This window comes from Oncorhynchus masou, chromosome 13 (assembly GCF_036934945.1).
Source record: "Oncorhynchus masou masou isolate Uvic2021 chromosome 13, UVic_Omas_1.1, whole genome shotgun sequence".
In the NCBI taxonomy this organism is placed as follows: domain Eukaryota; kingdom Metazoa; phylum Chordata; class Actinopteri; order Salmoniformes; family Salmonidae; genus Oncorhynchus; species Oncorhynchus masou.
Window position 1 is genome coordinate 41,289,234 of NC_088224.1, and position 23,019 is coordinate 41,312,252.

The window sequence follows — 23,019 nt, forward strand, 5'->3', positions numbered from 1 at the left end:
TGCTCCCTTTCCCATCATGAGTTGTAGAAGATAGCAATAACCATGAATTGGGCCTGGGGAAGGAAAGCATGGTTGAATAGTTAACTATTCAACAAGTCCCAGGAACTCTGTCAAAGACCAGATTAAGGTTCAAACACAGACACAAATGGAATGTTACATTAAATCACTAAAACGTTTTAGCAATCTATGCCAAAATTGGAACCACATTCTCTGGTGTGTCTGGGCTGCTTGATATTCATTGAGTTGTAGGAAAAGCAACACTGAAACAAATGACAGTGGATCCATTTGTAAAAGTTTAATTGATTGTAATAAATGACAAAACAACGTACATTTTGTATAAAAGCAGACTTCAATACTACTCGGAAGTCAGCTGTCGGTAACTTTTTCAATTACTTAACAAGTAGACAGTATCATGGTAGAGTACTGTGAAATGAATTGTTCAGTATGTATTTGGCACAGCATGTGGTGAGCGTAACTGGCATTTCATAGCATGCTGTAGTGCCACTGATGTCTCATGGCAAAGAGGCATAGCAATATTATAGTTTAAAAAAATACTGTACGTATGGGTCTTACACAGAAGACACCTTTTTCAGTCATTTATATCAGATACGTGGACAAAGTTAAGGCTCGATTACCACACAAACAATAACTGCACAAATTCATACGAAATGTAAGAGTGAGTGTAGAAACGGAGAAATACATGCACCAAGCCGCAGGGGAAGCCTAGAAGTTTCCTAGCATGGCAAGCCCAGGGTCAGTATCCAATTCTGGGCAGGTCTCCAGTCGAGCGAGCCTGCTCTGCTCCAAGGCGATGGCCTCCGCTGAGTGTTTGCATTTCTCTGATCCACACTGGCAGGTGAAGTATTTACTCTTGATGTCCCAGAAGCGGTCTCCATAATCAAACCTGTGCAAACAGAACATTTTAATTCTAGGCTGGGAATTTAATCAATGTACGTCAATATCATAAATCAGTGGAATAAACAATATACTCAGGCAATTTTATTTCTGGTGCAAGAGAAGTGATACATGGAATAGATGCTACGGTTACTGAAAAAGTAGTGCCAAATCAAGTTCCACTCTGCTTTCCAAAGGCAGCATCAACACCACTCCACTGGGCGTCCATTTTGTGTCTGTGGCTCAGATCGTGGGTGGGGGTGAATCCTCTCACCCAAGCTCCTGTCCTGTCAGTATGTCTCGGGAGCTGAAGAAGGCGATGCGGGGGAAGCGCAGGTCCTGGTGCAGCATGAACACCCGCACTGGGATGATGTTGGGGTCGCACAGGTGGTTGATGAATCGGCTGATGTTACCGTAGTAACGGGCATCTATGCAGTACACCTCCCCGTCCTTTAGAGGGAAGGAGAGAGAGAGGGATGGTGATGCACTTACTTGCATTGGTAAATCAGGTCTGTTTAAACTTGTGTCTAAATGACAGTAAATCAAAACCTGTTGTATTCAGTGCATGTGATAAATACAATTTCATGTATTTTTTTTTTCATGTGTAATGCCTATGAGAGAAAACAGATGAGGTACCTTGTTGTCCAGGTCAAAGAGGTAGGAGTCATCTTCCCTTACATCTGCCTCTGCATCAGAGATCAGTTCTCCTACATATCTGTGTGGATAGAAATGTTACTTCCAACAAGACAATTAACTAATTGATAGAACTGGCAAGACACATTAGATTGGCTAATCATACTAATTTCCTTTAAATAACCATACACACACTTACTCGCAGATGAAGCTGCCTTGGGGAATGTCCTGTAGAGCCCGAACTCCCCATCCCATCTTCTCTGTTCGGTACAACTGGAGACGCACCCTAAGACCGAGAAAGTATACAAGTGAGATTGTACCAGGACACAGACAGTAAGATTAACATTTGAGTCATTTAGCAGACACTCTTATCCAGAGTGACTTACAGTAGAAAGTGCTTACATTTTTCATACTAGAGTGCGTATACATTTTCACACTGGACCCCTGTGGGAATCGAACTCACAACCCAGGCATTGAATGCGTCATGCCCTACAAACTGAGTGAGCTACACGGGACAATGTAAATGTCGACCACAACAGCAGACAATGTCATGAAGCAGCATTACCCAAACTCAGTCCAGGGGACCCAAAGGGGTGCACGTTTAGTTTTTTGCCCTAGCATTACACCGCTGATTCAAATAAATCAAAGCTTGATTAGTTGGTTATTTAAAAATCACCTGTATAGTGCTAGGGCAAAAAACTAAACGTGCACCCCTTTGGGTCCCCCAGGGCAGCGTTTGTGAAACCCTTTCATAAGGTCTGCAGAGATAAACCAAAAAAATGTGTTTGAGTAAGAGATGAGGGTAGTCATAGTGCCTTCAGAAAGTATTCAGACCCCTTGACTTATTCCACGTTGTTACATCCTGAATTCAAAATGGATAAAAAATGTTTTATTCCCCCTCACCCATCTTCACACAATACCCTTTAATGACAAAGTGAAAACAGGTTCAGAGATATTTTGAAAATGTATTAAATTAAATTATAGAAATATCTAATTTACAAAAGTATTCACACACCCCTTGGCCATGACACTCAAAACTGAGCTCAGGTGCATCCAATTTCCTTAGATCCTCCTTGAGATGTCACTAGAACTTGATTGGAGTACACCTGTGGCCAATTGAATTTTTTGGACCCGATTTAGAAACATACCTATCTATACAACAAACTATACCATGAAGTCCAAGGAACTGTCCGTAGATCTCCAAGATAGGGTTATATGTCTCGTCCGATCAAACCGAGCAACCGGGCAAGAAGTACCTTGGTCAGAGAGGTGACCAAGAACCCAATGACCACTGACAGAACTACAGAGTTGTCTACAGCACTTCCCCAATCTTGGCTTTATGGGAGAGTGACCAAACGGAAGCCACTCCTGAGAAAAATGCACAAGACAGCACACCTGGAGTTTGCAAAAAGGCACGTGAACGACTCAGATCATAAGGCAAAAGATTCTGTGATCTGATGAGACAAATCTAACTGTTGTCGCAAAGCTCTATGTCTGTAGAAAACCAGGCACAGCTCATCACCCGTCTAACACCATCCCTACTGTGAAGCATGGTGGTGGCATCATCATGCTATGGGGATGTTTTTCAGCAGAAGGGACTGGGAGACTGGTAAGGAGAGAGGGAACAATGAATGGAGCCAAATCCTTGATGAGAACCTGCTTCAGAGTGCAAATGACATTCGACTTGAGCAAAGATCTACGTTCCAACAGGAACCCCAACCATAAAGCCAAAGAAACACTGCAATTGCATCTGAACAAGAAAGTCCTTGAGTTTCCCTGCCAAAGCCCAGACTTGAATCCCATTGAAAATCTGTGGAAAGACTTGAAGATTGCTGTTCACCGCCACTCCCCATCAAATGTTGTTTAAATATTTTTAATTTTATTTATTATATTTCGTCTGACCGCTGCAACTCCCCAACAGGCTTGGCAAGAGGTGAAGGTGGAGTCATGCGTTCTCCGAAATATGACCCGCCTCACCGCGCTCCTAAACACCCGCCAGCTTAACCAGCCGCACCAATGTGTCGGAGGAAACACCATTCAACTGGCGACCGGGGTCAGCCCACAGGCACCCTCCCCTAATCCGGATGACGCTGGGCCAATTGTGCGCCATCCTATGGGACTCCCGGCCACGGCCAGTTGTGGCACAGCCCAGTAATGAACCCAGTTCTGTAGTAACTCCTCTGGCGCTGCAATGCCAGTGCCTTAGAACACTGCGCCACTCGGGAGGCCACTCCCCATCTAATTTAACAGAGCTTGAGAAGTTCTGCGAGGAAGAATGGGAGAAAATCTCCAAATCCAGATGTGCCAAGCTGATACAGACATACCCAAGACGATTAAAAAGGTGTTATCACCAGAGCTTGAAGAACTTTGAAAATAATAAATGGGCAAATGTACAATCCAGGTGTGGAAAGCTCCTACTTACCAAGAAAGACTCACAGCTGTAATCGCTGCCAAACTCAGGGGTGTGAATACTTATGTAAATTAGATAACCGTATTTCATTTTCAATGATGGGGTAGTGTGTGTACATTGGTGAGAAAAAAAAGTATTTAATCCATTTTGAATCCCGGCTGTAACAACAAAATGTGGAATAAGTCACGAGGTATGAATAATTTCTGAAGGCACTGTATCTAAAATAGTTCTAATTTGATTTCAAAGTGTACAGTGGTGTAGTAACAGCTCTTACTTGATTCCCGCCTGCACCACTCTGTTCTTGCAGGTGCGGTAGCAGGAGCAAGCCAGGTTACATTCAAATATGAGAGGCGGTTCGATCTTATTGAACTCCTGGAGCAACCGGTGGTCCTGGTAAACACAGAAAACACATTGTCAGTATCTTATGTTAGGTGAAAGACAAACTCGATACTTAAAAACAACTATAAACATGTCCCCCCCAAATGGTAGTGTCCCCCCTTGGGACAATTAGTGAAAACAAATTAAGCTCACTCTCGCGCCCCACTTGGGCATCTCAGTGCAATTTTATAAATGCCAGATCTCTATGGCAAGACACATCATTCACCCATGTTTGTCAAAATCAGGCCAGTGGTGTCAGATATTGGTGTGTGACTCCCGTACGTACGGAGACAGATCCATAGTCCCCCCAATGATTATTGTAGGGGACAAAAATTATGTTTTAGCTTTCCACCGTGAAATTAGAAATAAACTAAAGACAAAAAGGACAGAGCCCCCCAAATTACCTCGCCAATCTTTCTAGAGATGGCTTGGTTTCCGCTTGGAAAGTAAATAAAATAATAATGCAGTGCCCCCCTTGGGCCAATCAGTGTAGTTTTGTAAATACCAGATGTCTATGGCAAGACACATCATTCACCCAAGTTCTGTTAAAAAATAAAGTGGTGTCTGAAACATCACGTGGGTTAGCTAGACTCATAACCCTGAGCATGTGACACAAATTTCAGCACTGAGTCAAACAGATCAAGAGAGAAACATGTGTCCGTTAAAGAGCCACCATATGGTCTATAAGAATGCTCGTGCACATGTTGACAGTGTTCGCAACTTATACTAAATTGTGTTACAATACGAATATCCTATGAATGATTTATATGCATTTGTGTGCCAGGCCACGCTCATGTGAATGTTTATTGGTCCATAGCAGCCATGTTGTTTTAGGTACTCTAAAAAAAAAAATTTTTTAAATGCATTGTGAGACCTTTGTCAATGGAGGCCACATACTTTTGTATATATAGCGTATGTGGACACCCCTTCCAATTAGTGGATTCAGCTATTTCAGCCAGACCTGTTGCTGACAGCTGTATAAAATCGAGCACACAGCCATGCAATCTCCATAGACAAACATTGGCAGTAGAACGGCCTTACTGAAGAGTTCAGTGACTTTCAACATGGCACTGCCACCTTTACAACAAGTGAGTTTGTCAAATTTCTGCCCTGCTAGAGCTGTCCTGGTCAACTGTAAGTGCTGTTATTGTGAAGTGGAAGCGTCTAGGACCAACAATGGCTAAGCCGCAAAGTGCTAGGCCACACAGGCCAGAACGGGACCGCCGAGTGCTGAAGTGCGTAGGATGTAAAAGTCATCTGTCCTCGGTTACTACACTCACTCGCAAGTTCCAAGCTGCCTCTGGAAGCATCGTCTGCACAATAACTATTCGTCGTGAGCTTCATGAAATGGGTTTCCATAGCTGAGCAGCCACACACAAGCCTAAGATCATGCACAATGCCAATTGTCGGCTGGAGTGGTGTAAAGCTCGCCACCATTGGACTCTGAAGCAGTGGAAACGTGATCTCTGGAGTGATGGATCACGTTTCACCATTTGGAAGTCTGATGGACGCATCTGGATTTGGCAGATGCCAGGAGAACGCTACCTGCTCCAATACATAGTGCCAACTGTAAAGTTTGGTGGAGGAGGAATAATGGTCAAGGCTGTTTTTCATGGTTCGGGCTAGGCCCCTTGGTTCCATTGAAGGGAAATCTTAACGCTACAGCATACAATGATATTTCAGATGAATCTGTGCTTGCAACTTTGTGGCAAAAGTTTGGGGAAGGCCCTTTCCTGTTTCAGCATGACAATGCCCCAGTGCACGAAGCGAGGTCCATACAGAAATGGTTTGTTGCGAGCTATATGGAAGAACTTGACTGGCCTGCACAGAGCCCTGACCTCAACCCCATCGAACACTTTTAGGATGAATTGGAACGCCGACTGCAAGCCAGGCGTAATCGCCCAACATCAGTGCCTGACCTCACTAATGCTCGTGGATGAATGGAAGAAATTCCCCACAGCAATGTTCCAACATCTAGTGGAAAGCCTTCCCAGAAGTGGGGAGGCTGTTACAGCAGAAAAGGGGGACCAACTATATGAACACTCATGCTCGTCAAATCTCATTCCAAAATCATGTGTCCACATACTTTTGGTTGTGTAGTGTATCAAGTTTCGTGCAGATCGGTCATTCAGTGCCAGAAGAGTAGCGTTTAAGAATTTTCACAAAATTCAAAAATGGCAGACCATATGGGTCCCTGAGGCAAATGTGCTCCTTGTGAGGAGAGGGACCTATGTACTGAATTTCATGACTTTAGTTCAAACAGAATAAGGGGGCGTGACCTTTAAAAGTTAGCCTTTTCAATCTCTTGTTATAGCCCCACCATCTGGCCAATCTGTGTCATTTTGTAAATTACAGATCTCTGTGGGAAGACGCATCATTCAAAGTTTCGTCAAAGTCAGGCCCATGCTGTCAGATACCGCGTGTGACTAATGTACGAGCGTACAGACAGAGACAGATCCACAGTTCAATAATATCTGAAATTTGAAAAATGAGAGCAAACTCTCTCTGAAAACCCAGGATATTTACAAGGTTCTAGTTCTTATCAGTTTCCTTAATCAAATATAAACTTTCACACCAAAGTTCACAGCTAGAATGGCTGAATACTTTTATATCCAAATAAAGTGGGATATAAAATAAATAATTAGTCACTAACCTTGTCGTACCAGCAGCGGATACTGAGCTGTCCACACAGACAGTTGCTGGAGGAGCAGTCCTCTGTGCAGCTGCAGTGCTGAGGGACAGACATAGATTTATAGAAAGGCAAGATGCATGTATGATCAATGATAATTATCATGTGTATCATCTAAAGGTGTGTGGTGTTACTGTATGTACCTGTAAGTGTGTGATGTTGCGGTCGATGTTCATGGCTGAAGTCTCACAGTTCTCAGAAACATACTTGTAGTCTGAGGGACATCCCTCATCATCCACTGCGTTCACACAGGGGATAGGCACGTTCTCATACCCCTGGGCTACGTCACTGCTGATGATCTTCTCTGTACGAAGCATACGATTGGCTATCCCCCTCCGCAGCTTCCTGTTTATCTGGAGTGACACCCAGACGGGCGAATCGGAACGCGCCAGAGAAAGAGGGGTGTCCCCTTCCCTGTTCATGATGTCGATGTCTGCCCCCCTAGAAAGGAAGAGCCTGTAGAGAGGGAATAAGCAAACAAAGGTGTTAAAGTTGCCGTTAGGCACAGATTACCCTTCCCATATCCTTACAACCATCATGGGCGCAAAATGCTCAAATGACTTTAGATCAATACCTATGGACAAATTCCTTCTATTCGAAATTACCAGACTATAGGAGTGACTCGGACTGTAGCAGTCAGCCAGTGATTGTCAAGAAAATAACTGCTGGTCTCACAGTAATTGACCATTAATTAACAAAACACATTTAGCATCACCTGGCTTCCACACACAGCCTACAAGCTGATGCAGAACTTTCGAACATCTATATATTAAAAAGTCTAATAAATCCATGTAATATAGCCTACACCATCACAATTAAAAGCGGCAGGTAGCCTAGTGGTTAGAGCGTTGGGCCAGTAACCGAAAAGTTTCTCGTTCGAATTCCCGTGCTGACAAGGTAAAAATCTGTCATTCTGCATCTGAACAAGGCAGTTAACCCACTGTTCCTAAGCAGTCATTGTAAATAAGAATTTGTTCTTAACCGACTTGCCTAAAGGTCAAATAAAAAAAATAGATGATTTATTTTAGACAGGTCTAAAGAAAATTGTTTTTTCCGAAGAACAGAATAGCATAACAGTGTATCTTTGCGTTAGGCCCTGATCTGGCTATGCTTAATTTAGAGTTAAATATGTAACTTTAGTTGTTATACAAATGTTGGCCTATATGTTTTGATGTTTAATACATTCCAAGGCTGCATGATGTAACTAATGATGATTTGAAAAAAGTTGCATGAAAGGCATGAGCTCTGCCTTGTTTTTTTGCACAGGCTGTACACACTTCATCAGTCTCTCACTCACAATTTGACAAGCACTTGATAATGCCTCAAATTTCCCAGCTGTATGGCTATAATCCCCCTAAAATAAATCCATGCCTTTTGTGGCCTGTGGCCGTTGTGCCCTTTGGCTGAATATAATAATTATAATTCCCTTCTCCCCGCAGCATGCCAAAGCGTCTCTCACTCACATGGCTCTTAGTCACATGATCAGGTCGTTCTCACAGGCTACAAATGAAGACAGACACATTGGGGACTTAACTGCGCAAGTCCTTATCCAATTCCGAGGCGCATATTGAAGATATCGGAATAACTGTCCACATTTACTTTTGTCAGTCAACATTAGCAGGCCTAACAAACAGCAAAAACCACTAGCCTATGTCAACCTAGTACAAAAGTTGACCTATTCTATTCAGTGCAATAAATAAATATTTTAAACATAGTCCGGGGTCAGTTGTGGGATGCGATAGATCCCAAATTAATACAACCACTAGCATAAAAAAAACTGTTTTAAGCATGGAGCCTGACCCAACAGATGAGAACGTTGATCTTAAAATGTTAATTGCAGCCTCCCTAGTGGTGCAGTGGTCTAAGGCACTGCAGTGCTATCTGTGCCACTAAAGATTCTGTGTTCGAGTCCAGGCTCTGTCGCAGCCGGCCATGACCGGGAGGCCCATGGGGCGGCGCACAATTGGCCCAGCATCGTCCAGGTTAGAGGGGGTTTGGCCGGCAGGGATATCCTTGTCTCATCAAACACGAGCGACTCCTGCGGCGGGCCGGGCGCAGTGCACGCTGACGCAGTCGCCAGGTGTACGGTGCTTCCGGGTTGGATGAGCATTGTGTCAAGAAGCAGTGCGGCTTGGTTGGGTTGTGTTGTGTTTTGGAGGACGCATGGCTCTCGACTGTCGCCTCTCCCGAGTCCGTACGGGAGTTGCAGCGATGAGACAAGCCTGTAACTACTACCAATTGGATACCACGAAATTGGGGAGAAAAAAAAGGGGTGAAAAATAAAAATAATAAATTGATAAACTATTAGGCTATCACATTATAAGCGCAGCAAAGCGCACACGGCAGTTGGCTATAAGCGCAAATGTTCCATTAGCAGAAAACCACCATTATCAAAAATGATTGCAAAGGCAATTAAGCATGTAATGCGTTTATTATAAGAAGTCGCATTTTTATGGGGCAAATAATCTTCCCCAAACTTGAAACTCACGCACTGCTTATATTTGCCAGATAATCCGCTTTACAGTGGGTGTAGAGCCTAATGTGCTTAATTTTAAGAAGTTAAATTGGCCACTTTAGTTGCAATAAACTTTACCAAAAAATATAGGCTATGGGCTAGGCTACAAGAGGTATGCAACTATGATTTGAAAAAGTTACTAAAAAAGCATGAGCTGTTTGCCTTAAGCTGGTCATCATTCACAAGTGATAGTGTGATGTGTGATTTGCATTGATGTCAGAGTGATTAGAGGGACAATAGAGTACTGAGTACCAGGCAGTTAGCAAGTTTGGTAGGCTACTAATGACCATCAGCAGCATCAGATCTTGGAGAGGCTTAATTACCGTGACTAAACGGTCACATGGAATTCGACTGGCATCATGACTCGTGACCGCCAGCGTGGCGGTAATACAGTCACCGTAACAGCCATAGGAGTGACCGATGGATGCGATTGACAGGGTATTGGTCTACTCACGTTACACAATCGAGGAAGCCCTCCCTGGAAGCGATGTGTAGGGGAGTGTCCCCGTGCATGTTGACAGAAGACAGCGGGCAGCCGGCGTTCAGCACCATCTCTGCTATCGTCACACAGCCTGCGAAGGACGCCCAGTGGAGACACGCGTTCATCTCCTAATAGAGAGAGCAAGAAGATTATTTGTATCATCCCAGAGGGACTTACATCACAATAAATGAATGGATATAAAGAAAATGTATGGATTGGAGTACTTACAACCAAATTGACCTCTACCTTCAATAAATCAAGTATGAAGAAGCAAATGCTGTCGTTTCAAGGATTTGTGACTTGCCGTGCCTAATAAATCCTCCACATCCTCCTTCAAAATCAGATTGGCCATCGTATGCCCATACGGTGTTATAACCAGGACAGAAAGCCTAACCTTGTCTTTGAGGGTGACGTCAGCCCCCCTGTTAAGCAGTGCTCTGATGACCTTGATGTGCTTGTGCTCTGCAGCCCAGATGATAGGAGTCCAGCCTCCACTATCCTGAGAGGGGAATACAATACATTGACTCAGAGGGTTAGGGGACTGGACTATACAGTGGTACTCAAGCCAAATGCCTAACACAAGTGCTATGGTTCAATACCACGAGAAATGATACATGGGACTGGAAGATAGATTAAACATACATGTTTATTCTGGTGGTAATAGTTAACTCTGTCTATTGACTAATTAAGAACTACAGGTAACTAGCATTGCCAAGTGACACATGATACAGTATCTGTTATTGAGTACATTGAATGATTACTATACCTACAAAGGAGGGTGTTAGTGCTACGCAGAGTGAAGGGGTACTACACTGCAGAGACCCACATAATATACACAGGGATAGATTTGTAAAAATAAAATAAAAACAGAAGTTTACAACTTAATATCAAATAAAGAGAATTATATTCATCTGCGCATGCATAGTCAATCGAAATAAAGATGTTTAATTAGCAGCAAAAACAAGCACTTCTCAGAAAACAGACCATGTGATCATTGGACATGATGCAGTGTGAAGTACGCAGTCGACAAAGAGTGTCACAGACTGATAAAACACACACTGACTTATTGGTTGTTGCTACCCTGTCTTAGAGCCCAAGAGTGTTCCTCTCTCGCTCTTCCCCACCTGTGCGTTGATGTCCACCTGTCCCGTCTCCAACAAAAGGGTGACAATGTCCAGACTGCCCAGTTTGGCAGCGTGGTGGAGACCAGTGTAGCCATCTTCTTCCTGGAGAGCAGAGGAGGAGAAGAGAGGGGAGAGGGAAGAGGAAAAGAGAGAGAGGAAAAAGAGAAAGAAAATGGAAAAAACAGAATAGTTGGAGGGGGGGCAAAGAGAGGAAAAGCCAATAGGAGAGGTGAATTAGAAAAAAGATAATCTTCACATTTTAATATTGTCAGAAGGTGAGAATTTGATTGCAATCAAGATTGTATTAACGTGCCACTTACAGGTCCGAGCTCCAGTTACTCTATAATAGATCCTACTGTTGACTTCTGAGGTGACTCAAGGTGATGATCAAATTCTTTCAGATTTAAATCCTTTACGGCTCATGTTCTAGAGCCGCTATTAGTGTTTGCTGACCAGCTTTGGTGTAGGGGCTGTTTACCAGGCACTCACAATGTGATAGACGCAGGCTCCACTCTGGACCAGGTACCTGGTCACCTCCACATGGTTGTTGACGATGGCCTCCAGGAGAGGGGTCCTCATGGATTTGTCTTGGATGTCCAGTTTAGCACCTGCCTGTAAATAGACAAGAAAATTATTTGAGCACTCTGGTGAATAATAATTGTATGAGTGACACACTGATCCATTTTGGGGGGAATGAGAGTAAAAGGAGTCACTTCTATCATTGAACATGAAAATAAAGACCAGGCTTGTAGTTATTTGGGCACACCGTAGCAAAACATTCGCAACAGAAAATGTAAGCAAGCATTTCTTATTGGACAAGTTCAGGTAGTCCCTCCCTGATTCAATCGGTTTTCTTCAGTTTGGAGCCTAATGAATATTACCCAGTTGTATTGATTGAAGTGCAAAAGTTGTTCACCTGCACCAGCATGTAGCAGACCTCCAGCAGGCCTCTCTGGGCGGCAACGTGGAGAGCACAGCGTCTGTTCTGGGAGTCAGCCTGGTAGGCTGGGTCTATGCCCTCCACTGAACCAAACAGAGAGTAAGTGGAGTTCAGGGGTTATTAGCAGCAGTAGGGGTCAATATCGTCTCATTCCTTCATTTATGTGAAAGAACAGTGGACAACAAGTGTTTCCAGAGCAGATGAAGGAGCGATGAGAGCAAGCCACTTTAGACAAAATATGCAATCAGATCAGGAATGTCTATTTAATCGAACAGTAAAATACGAACAAAGGACTCCTTATGACACTTACTGAGCATGAGCAGAACCCTCTGCACCTCACCCTGCTTGGCAGCTGGATAGAGCTGGCGGGGGTGGAACCTCAGCTTCTTCCTCCTGACCAATCACAACCAAGAATCACCACGTGAGAACAGCTCCTATCTCTCCCTCATTCCTATTCCTTGGACTAATCACTGGATCCAACACCATTAAATACATTTCCCCTACATAGCTTTCCACAATTCAGTCAGTTCAGCAAATTTTGAATTTCAACAAAAGGAGGAAAGATAGATGTATTTTCAAAGCATTCAAACAAGACCCAAGTCTAGCCGTAAACAATTCCCATCAATCATTGATTTGCAACAGATAACTCTATTCTATAAGACTTAGACTATTATTAATATATTTTATTATTTTGTCTCACTTCTCAGTGTCCTGGGTGAGAATGGCTTTCTGCAGCGCCGCCCTACTGGGCCCGGGGGGAAGTGCACTGGGACAGACTGGCTTCCCATTGGGCAGACAGAGGGAGGGTCCCACACTGTCCACTCCCCCCTCGCCTGGGGGGGCTGCGTTGACAGTCCCTGCTGCCAGAGCGGCTTGGGGGGGGCGCTGATCCTTGTCTCTCTTTACCACCCCACGCATCCTCGCACTGACAGATCAAAAAGACAAAGAGAGAGGGAGTAAAAAAAGGCTGCAACGACCATTATTTCCATACGAGTTATCAAACAATAGAACCACAGGCACAAGCTGAAATCAATCAATTATCCACAAATACAAAACAAGTAGAGCAAAATCACCCAATTATTGCACTCCAGCCAACACTTAGTCATTTCACATATCTTTATCTCCCCCTTTCTCCTCACCTGATAGGACCCACCGGCCTCTTCCCGTTCTTCAGCGGCCACGTGGAGGCCACCAGAGAGAGGTCAGAGGGGATGGGGGCTGGGAGGGACAGTGTGGTGGTGGACGAGGCGGAAGTGGTGACCACAGTGGCCACGGATGCTGAGGGGGGGATGGTGACCTCTTGGGCCTCCGAGGCATCCTCACCACAGTGGGGGCAGAAGAGCATGCCTGTGCCCATGCCCCTGCCCCTGCCAGCCCCCAGCACTGTCACACAGCCCCGGTGAAAGCGGTGGGCGATGCGCTGGTCCGGACAGCACTCTAGGAAGGTGCCCTGGGAAAATCAGAGAGAGGGAGGGATGTAAGGCCACGTGAAACATATACCGTACACGCACAGACTTATAATGCATCTCAAGTATCTGCAGTAGTCTCTCCGTCTCCTCTCCATCTTTACAGATTTGAAAACACAAGCTAGGTCTAAGGTGAATACAATTTGGAGGTTGTCTACTTAGGGCTGTTGCGGTGACCGTATTACTGCCACAATGGCGGACACGAGACATGAAGGCAGTCAAATTCCACATGACCGCTTAGCCTAATTACTGTGACTTCCCAAACTCTAATGATGCTGCTGTTCATTACTAGCCTACCAAACTTGCCTACTGCCTGGTACTCCGCACTCTATCGTCCCTCTAATCACTCTTGACATCGATGCAAATCTAATCATGAGCTCATGTTGCGCAGCATTTCTATTGGCTATGCAATTGTAGGAGAAAACAGAGTGATGGCCTCTATTAAAAAGAGGAGGTTCCCATCAGTTTTCTCAAGGCGAGGTCTACTATGTTTATTTCACAACTTTCCTCATATTAAGCACAATTGTAGTCTACCTGGCTGGCATAAAAAAATAAACCACGAGGAAAAGCATCCTCTATTGGCTATTTAAGTGCATAGATGACATATGTTTTCCTGCTGCCCCGGTTTCGATACAGGTGCATGAGAATGCTCCATTCTAAATAAATTAAAAATGTCACATATTATTTAGTATATGTAAAGCCAAGATTAAATCAAGAACAGTCTGATGGGTGACAATATTAGCCCATCACTTGTGAATTATATAGTATCACTGAAGTATAAGCCCAGTATAAGAAACAATGCCTTTTTTGCGACTTTTTCAAATCATTGTCACACACATCATTTAGCCTAGCCCATAAGCCTATATGTTTTAATAAGATTTGTATCACAACTAAAGTGGCCAAATAACTTCAGAAATGTAAGCACATTAATCTGCTTTTCAAGGGGTGTAGAGGATAACTGGCATACATAAGCAGTGCGTGAGTTTCAAGTTTGGGGAAGATAATTTTCACCATAAAAAGCACCCTTATAATAAAAGCATTACACGTATAATTGCATTTGCAGTCACTTTTGATGATGCCGTTTTCCGCTAATGGAACATACTCACTTATAGCCTACTACCATGTGCACATTGCTGCGCTTATAATGTGAAGAAATAGCCTAATAGTTTATCAACATTTTAAGTTAAACATTCTGATCTTTTGCATAAGCCACATTGCATAAAGGTTTTTTGATGCTAGTGGTTGTATTCATTTGGGATCTATCGCATCCCACAACTGTCCCAGACTATGTTTGGAATATTTATTTCTCGCACAGAATAGGTCAACTTTTGTACTATGGGGGATAGTAGATTGACATAGGCTAGTGCTTTTGCTGTTCGTTAGGCCTACTCATCTTGTTGGCTGACAAAGTAAATATCTTCACTTTGGAATTGGATAAGGACGCACGCTGTTGCGTCCCCGATGTGTCAGTCTTTACTTGTAGCCTGTGAGAAAGAACCGATCAGTGACAGCCATGTGGGTGAGAGGTGCTTCGGATTGCACAGCACACTCAGGGTGAAGGGCACAACGCAGCACGCCGGGCCACAAATGGCAGGGTGCATTAAGGACCCAAAGGGGATGCCACCGTGAAATTCGAGGCATTATCAAATTCTGAATCAAGAACAGTCAAATTGTGAATGAGAGACTAGTGGAGTGTTTACAGCCTGCGCAAAAAAAACAAAGCAGAGCTCATGCCTTTCAAGCAACTTTTTTCAAATCATCATTAGCGTCTCATCATGTAGCCTTACAATGTATAAAAAAATCAAAACATATAGCCCAACGTTTGTAGAACAACTAAAGTTACATTAAAAACTAAATTAAGCATATAGGAATACCTATTTCTTTGTTAACCACTCAACACAGAATAGCCGCATGTGCGCACTCCCTTTTCAGCTTTGTTCAATTGTATTCGTCATACTATAAAATACTATAATTCCAGCGAATTATAAGCTAATCTTGCCTGCTAAATAAATTTGTGTAGGCCACAGCCATATGGCATAGCCACATCAGGACAACTCAGAGTATGCTATTCTGTTCTTCTGAAATAGACATTTTCTCCAGATCACATGCTTCTTTAAACCTGTCTAAAATAAATAATGGATTAATTGTGAAGGTGTAGGCTATATTACATGGATTTATTATACTTTTTAAATGGCTTGTCGGCGGTGTGTGGAAACCAGGAGATGCTAAATGTGTTTATGTTAATTAACAGTCAATTACCGTGAGACCGACAGTTATTTGCTTGACAATCACCAGCTGACGAAATGTTGTGACTGCCACAGCCCTATGTCTACTTGGAATTTCTTTTCACCTATCCAGTTCTTTGACATCAGATAGTATGTTTGATTGTGGGGGTGGCACAAAACCTTACTGCGATACAGAAGTATCCACATCCAGGGCAGCAGTGATGTTTGACCATATGTGACCGATGGTTTTCGCACAGTACAATGAGGGAAACCCGACTGGACGGCCGCATGGTCTCCCCCTTCTGAATGATATTGGTACAGCCCACCAGCTGCGAAAAACAAGAGGGAGAGGAAAGTGAAAAATTTAAAGGAGAAATAAATAGTCATTTGTTGATTCCAAATGAGATGGAAAAGCTTACCGTGTTGCCCCTATATTCTTTTAGCAGCGACTCTCAAAAAATTGCCGCCCCACCCAAAGATATGATACAATAGATAAATTGAGCTATATATTTTTTAATAATATCATCTTTGAGAACTAACATTCACCAGAATAAAAACTAGACAGTCAGGGAGAATCTAAATTTCAAAAAAATGTCATGACATTGATTTTGTTATAACGTTTGAGTCACTTAGATAGCATAAGAACACAGCATAAGCCATAGTAAAATGTTCAGAATTGTAGGAAATTAACTTTAAAACAGCAACATTTTGTATCTATTGACAAATCAACTGTAAATTTCGGTGTTCCTCAAGGTTCCGTTTTAGGACCACTATGTTTTCACTATATATTTTACCTCTTGGTGATGTCATTCGAAAACATAATGTTAACTTTCACTGCTATGCGGATGACACACAGCTGTACATTTCAATGAAACATGGTGAAGCCCAAAATTGCCTACCCATGTGAGAGACGCAGACTCGATCTCAAGTCTTTACTGAAGACTCATCTCTTCAGTGGGTCGTACGATTGAGTGTAGTCTGGCCCAGGAGAGTGAAGGTGAACGGAAAGGCTCTGGAGCAACGAACCGCCCTTGTTGTCTCTGCCTGGCCGGTTCCCCTCTCTCCACTGGGATTCTCTGCCTCTAACACTATTACAGGGGCTGAGTCACTGGCTTACTGGTGCTCTTTCATGCCGTCCCCAGGAGGGGTGCGTCACTTGAGTGGGTTGAGTCACTGATGTGATCTTCCTGTCTGGGTTGTGCCGTGGCGGAGATCTTTGTGGGCTATACTCAGCACGGTCTCAGGATGGTAAATTGGTGGTTGAAGGTATCCCTCTAGTGGTGTGGGGGCTGTGCTTTGGCGAAGTGGGTGGGGTTATATCCGGCCTGTTTGGCCCTGTCCGGGGGTATAATCGGATGGGGCCACAGTGTCTCCTGACCCCTCCCGTCTCAGCCTCCAGTATTTATGCTGCAGTAGTTTATGTGTCGGGGGGCTAGGGTCAGTTTGTTATATCTGGAGTACTTCTCCGGTCTTATCCGGTGTCCTGTGTGAATTCAAGTATGCTCTCTCTAATTCTCTTTCTTTCTCTCGGAGGACCTGAGCCCCAGGACCATGCCTCAGGACTACTTGGCATAATGACTCCTTGGTGTCCCCAATCCACCTGGCCGTGCTGCTGCTCCAGTTTCAACTGTTCTGCCTGTGGCTATGGAACCCTGACCTGTTCACCGGAAAGGCTACCTGTCCCAGACCTGCTGTTTTCAACTCTCTAGAGATAGCAGGAGCGGTAGATACTCCTAATGATCGGCTATGAAAAGCCAACTGACATTTAATCCTGAGGTGCTGACTTGCTGCACCCTCGACAACTACTGTGAGTATTATTATTTGACCATGCTGGTCATTTATGAACATTTGAAGATCTTGGCCATGCTCTGTTATAATCTCCACCCGGCACAGCCAGAAGAAGACTGGCCACCCTCTAGGTTTTGGCCTTTCTAGGGAGTTTTTCCTAGCCACCGTGCTTCTACACCTGCATTGCTTGCTGTTTGGGGTTTGAGGCTGGGTTTCTGTTCAGCACTTTGAGATATCAGCTGATGTCAGAAGAGCTATAGAAATACATTTGATTTGATTTATGTGCAGTCGGAGCCCCCCCTCCACACCAACTTTGCCACCACTGCTGATAAAAATCCTAGGGAAAACACAGCTTCACAGAGTCTACATGTGCATAGCCACACACAAACCTCTCCGTTCACGCTCTCTGTGGCCATGCAGAGTCTGTTGGGCTGTCTGCTGGCGCTGTCTACGCGTGGTGCCTCCATCCTGCAGCTACACAGAGGCAGCTCCTCCAGACGCTCCGTCTCCCCAGCGTCACTGCCTTCTACACAGACATGCAGATATGACATTCCCTCATCGGTGTCATATGGTACTACTCACTGTAGCAGATAATCAGTGCTATTCACTGAGAACCAAATTGTGGCTTTAGTTATGTACGCAAATCATGTGTTCACAAGACCTTAATAGGAGATTTGTGTCAAAGTTACAGGACGCATACGTCAAGCTAGGATTTGACCCTGAGAGACCACTGATAAAGACTTGCAGATTGTGTATTGTGTGCGAATACATTCTACCCACCGTGGTGAGGTGAGAGTGTTAGGTTGTCTGTTGCCACGATGTCCAGGGAGCCCAAGGCAACCTCTGTGTACTCGCAGGATCCACCAAAAGTAGCTGCTGCCGACACTGCTGGAAGTTACAACAGACATTAATAATTTACAATCAAATAGCCACTGTGATGATAATGATAGTGGCGATGATAAGACTATTTATACAAATGAATAGATCTCCCTGTCACTCACCTCTTCCTGCCTCTGCTCCTTCGGCTCTCTCTCTCCCTTTGCCTCGCCCTGGGCGAGTCCATGGCGAATCACTGCTCCCTTCGTTCCTCTGGCCCTGCCTCTGTGGGTCCGACTCTGAGCTCTGAGGACAAAGAGGGTTTGGTTGACCGGCAGAGAAATAATGCTTTGACCAAATAAAAATGATGTTCCAGCAAGTGAATCTTATGAAACATGTTGCCTAAAACTGCTTGGTAAATGATTGTACCTTCCAACTCTGACATAGGACCAGTAAAACTACTCACATGATCTGACATGTTACCAGATGCATCTGCATCTCTTTCATGTAGCCTTTCCTCTAGTCCACCATCTTCAGACTGCAATAGGAAAAATGGAAGGTACAGATATGGAAAAGGAGCAACATACAGTTTCCTTGTATCTATTCAAAACTGTGGCTATTCAGCAATAACCCTTTAACTGTTACACCAAGAGAAAAATATCAGAAAAACATTTTTTCTGCTAAATACTGTATCTATATTTAGCCTCAGTATAGACCATATATGAAAAATGTGTTTGGATGACTTAAACTTCGATAATTAATGCATCACAAACATCTCAACCAGCCGGTTGCCCAATACTAATTTTGTATTGGAATTTGCAGACAATTTTAAATAATCTCAAATGATACATTATGTCTGCTTCATTTACTTATAAGTGGAAGATTGGCCTAGTTAAATGAGGACTTGAAATCAAATATTAAAATAATACATTTGTGTGTCAAAATATGAATATTAGAATGCATGTATGCATTTATAGTTTATATGCTTAGAGTACCAGTACAATTACATGTACTGAATGATATTCTGAAAAATATTGAAGATAACAGGCAGACAGTGAATACTGATATGGATTTGAAAAGGTTTTTGTATTTAAACAGCCTAAAAATCCCATAACAATATTTCTCCACTTTCCATTGTCACAAGCTTTGACTTAATATCATTCCTTTAAAATGGGCAACTCAACTGCTTAATAGAGCATATTTTTCAAGAGCTCCTAAAAATTATATTTTTTAAACAAAAAAATATAGTAATTTAATCATTCTTAACTTATGTTTTAGAGGTAAATAACATTTTGTGTTGTAATTTCCCATTTTATATACAATTAGTACCAAAAATTATGGTAAATGAGGTTCAGTTTAGCTCACGTTCACATCCTGGTTTTCAACCATCTTTGAACATGTGTTTCAAAAAACATGGCAGTCCGATAATGAAAACCACATGATTTTACTAAATGGCATTGGTTGAGATGATAAAATATGCCTAACAAAATAAATATGTTACACTTAGTTTAAAATTGGTTGTCAAAAGGACCTCGCCTGTTTGAGCTGCCTGTTAAAGGGTTAATTAGCCTCGGACCTTGCAGTCGGAGAAGGCTGGGTCCGTGTCATCTCTTGCATAGGGGTTATAGAGAAGAAACTCGTTCTCATCTGCATCCTCCAGCCAACTGTCACGCCGTCTCGCCGCCTCTCGGAGTACTAGCTCTGCCTGAAATTCAAGTAACAAAAAGTTAGGTCAGGGTCACTACTTAATATCTCAGCATGAGACCCATTATAAGCAACCATTATCTTCATTCTCTAATAAAGCACTGACACACCCCTGCCCAGTCTTTACCTTCTGCTCTGTGCCTATAGCGCTTTCTGCCTGGACCAACCTTCTCCTTTTTGCTGCTGCCAAGTAAGAGATAAAAATAACGTGACAGGATTGAAACTCAACAGTAAGTAATCTTACATACAAATATTTAAAAAAAGATTTACCCATTTAAAAAGTTCTATTATATTCGTGCATTTCTGATTCTCGGGGAAAAACACATCGTACCGACTATATTTCTGCCTGCTTAAACAGTGAATAGCTCAGATACACATGAAATTACCCTGGGAATCAATAGAACATCACTCAAATACGATATAACATTCAAAATGGGTAACTCTTTCATTCAAGTCAATCTAAATGTATGGAATATTTCAACATTGACCAGTATCACTGTCTGTCGCGAAGCTGGTCGTGGGGTCTGTGGGGTTGACTGGCACGATTGGTGACTCGATGCACCTCATCTGAAAGGCAACAACTCAATGGATCAGATGGTCATGAAGGGGATAATGTGACAGGAATAAAATTACTTCCGAATGGTAAAATACTCTGATTTTCAACATACTAACTCAAACATAAGATATGCCTTTTTTGATTGATATCACTGTATAAGTGCCTATTCTAAAAAATATAGTGCTACTACCAGCCATCGTCTTAGAAGACTCACCTGTGTTGGGGGAGGTCTGTTCATAGTCTTGCGAGCACGGTGTATCTTTACTGTCTGGACAGGGACAGGAGGCGGAGAGGAGGATGAGGGAGGTGGCAGGAGAGCTTTACTTCCAGGACCAAAAACACTCATCTTTGCTCTGCCAGAAGGAGAGGAAGTGGAGGAGGAGATTGAAGAGGAAGATGTGGATGGAAGGCTCTTCGCTGCATGTCCTGTGGGGGGGATAAACAAATGAATAGATTAAACCAAATTATGAAAACGAAGGAAGAGAGAGAAAGAACTGACAAAGAGATCAATCTTTACCTGCAAGGGTTCTGACTGACACAGAAGAGGATGTTGTTGATAGTCGTTCGCTCTCCTCCCCGTTTTTCAAACCATCTCCCTGAATCTCCTGAAATAGCGCCTGTGACAGCCTCCCACCCATGGGCTCGGTCTCCTTGGTAACCACTGTTGTGTCGGTACTTGCATCACCTAGGAAACATTCAAAGCCTCTGCATCAATATGCACAGCATATACACAGCTTATGGAAACAGGGTTTCTATAAAAGTTGTGTATATGTCTGTATGTATGATTATAGTCAGATATGTCTAAATCTATACATTCTCAATCCATACCTTCATCCGACTGGCTTGAGAGTCTCACTTCAGGATCAGTTTCCAATGCATCACTTTCAGACAACTCCTAACATTTGGGAAACCAAATACCAGAGCAGAGCCACATATATCATGCAGATGAAGGAGAATTTTGAATTTATTTGATGTGCAAAAGTTGCAGATCACATTCCAAATCATATACTGAATGAATGAATGCAACTGTAACGAGACAGATTTTAATATCCACAAAAGTTAGAAGTGTTGTCCATATCCTCCAGAGGTTGTGTTGACATTGTTGTGAGTGACACTGGAAAATGCACGCACGAGTAGAAATTAAACTATTCCTATTGTATGCACGAGCCTAATAGCTGGCTACTGAAGTTGAATGTGAAACATTTTAGGACCACTGAAAATGTTGGACACTCAACCTCCACAAAACCCATTGCAAAATGTAGGAATATTTGCGATTAATATTTAATTGTGACCCTTTACCTAATATTTCAGAGCCCTTTTCTAGCTATGTGGCTAGCTAGCTAATTGTTCAAGGAGGGCTGCCTTTATGCTAGCAGAATGCAAGAAACAAGACTTTGATAGCAAAACAACAAACAATTTGCTTGTAAAGATCGCATTTCAGGTATGCATCTTCAAGGTATTGAGTAACTGGCAAATATGCTATGTCCATAGCCATTGTAAAGTAGCTAGTTAGCTAAATAAAGCTAACATTTCTTTACCTTGGACGTTTTCTCAGATGCCGACATGTTTCCAATAAAATTTGACGTATTTTACGTGGTGTGCGTAAACGTCCTTTCTCCGCCCCTTGGTTCACTGATTGGCGGAGCTGTCTGAACTCGTTCCAAGTCAATTTGCCAAACTCGTAAAAGGGATGCGCACTGGAAAAGTATGGAGCCAGATTCCTGCCAAAAGGTTGAACGTGCGGATCGTAAGAAAAGCCATACCTAAATTGTTAGGATTGTAAGATAAGCCATTCGTGAAACATGAACGTAAACGTTCAATTTCATCTGTGAACATACAAACACCATGTTACGATTACAAACAACATTTTAGACTTGAGCAAATCTTGTGTTGCAATTCTGATGTTCAATAATACCTTTCATAGTTTTGGCAGTTTCATCTCACCAACAAACAAAAAAATATACACCAAACGGTTCGGTAGCTAATATAATGGATTTGTTTGCCAGCGGAAGTCTAGATAGCACTAGCTGTATTATGCCTAAAACAGTGAAATTTCAGTTCGCTAGTTGTACCTCTACAGCATGAACATATCTCTGGGTGACGTGGATATCCCCATGCATGCACGACTAATTCAATTTGCGCCATCCCATTCTCTGGGCTCTGTCTGCAATCATAACCAGTATTATATACCAGGAATAATGAAACAGAATAATAGATGTTTGGTGAATCTATGAATTATGTTTGCCACTCAAAATATTTTGATATTTCTTTCATCACTCTTGCCAAATCATATTCTGTAGGAGGGGTTATTTTGATATTTCTTTCATCACTCTTGCCAAATCATATTCTGTAGGAGGGGTTAATATAAAGCTCCCCTTCTGGAGGCATGCAGTCATAGAG

The 23,019-nt window shown here is 43.0% G+C and overlaps 1 protein-coding gene across 4 annotated transcripts; it reads right to left on the reverse strand.

The window, feature by feature from the left end:
• Positions 1-270: 270 nt before the first annotated feature.
• LOC135552333 (histone-lysine N-methyltransferase EHMT2-like) lies at positions 271-22,197 on the reverse strand. Of its 4 annotated transcripts, none has more exons than XM_064983895.1 (27): positions 22,158-22,197; positions 21,448-21,514; positions 21,137-21,304; positions 20,834-21,045; positions 20,552-20,630; positions 20,191-20,243; positions 19,936-20,064; positions 18,826-18,897; positions 18,545-18,665; positions 18,324-18,431; positions 17,933-18,069; positions 15,941-16,084; positions 13,204-13,514; positions 12,765-12,989; positions 12,375-12,457; positions 12,041-12,147; positions 11,614-11,736; positions 11,125-11,226; positions 10,395-10,499; positions 9,974-10,128; positions 7,148-7,460; positions 6,969-7,046; positions 4,212-4,327; positions 1,727-1,813; positions 1,531-1,609; positions 1,169-1,344; positions 271-904 (listed from the first exon to the last, which is right to left on the reverse strand). In XM_064983895.1, exons 1-27 carry the CDS (start codon positions 22,182-22,184, stop codon positions 724-726), a joined length of 3,558 nt encoding a protein of 1,185 aa, XP_064839967.1. In that variant the 5' UTR covers positions 22,185-22,197; the 3' UTR covers positions 271-723. The 4 variants fall into 4 exon arrangements, with proteins under 4 accessions (XP_064839967.1, XP_064839968.1, XP_064839969.1 ...); XM_064983896.1 differs by having other exon boundaries at positions 18,324-18,428; positions 20,191-20,246; XM_064983897.1 differs by having other exon boundaries at positions 17,933-18,066; positions 20,191-20,246.
• Between the last annotated feature and the right edge of the window lie 822 nt (positions 22,198-23,019).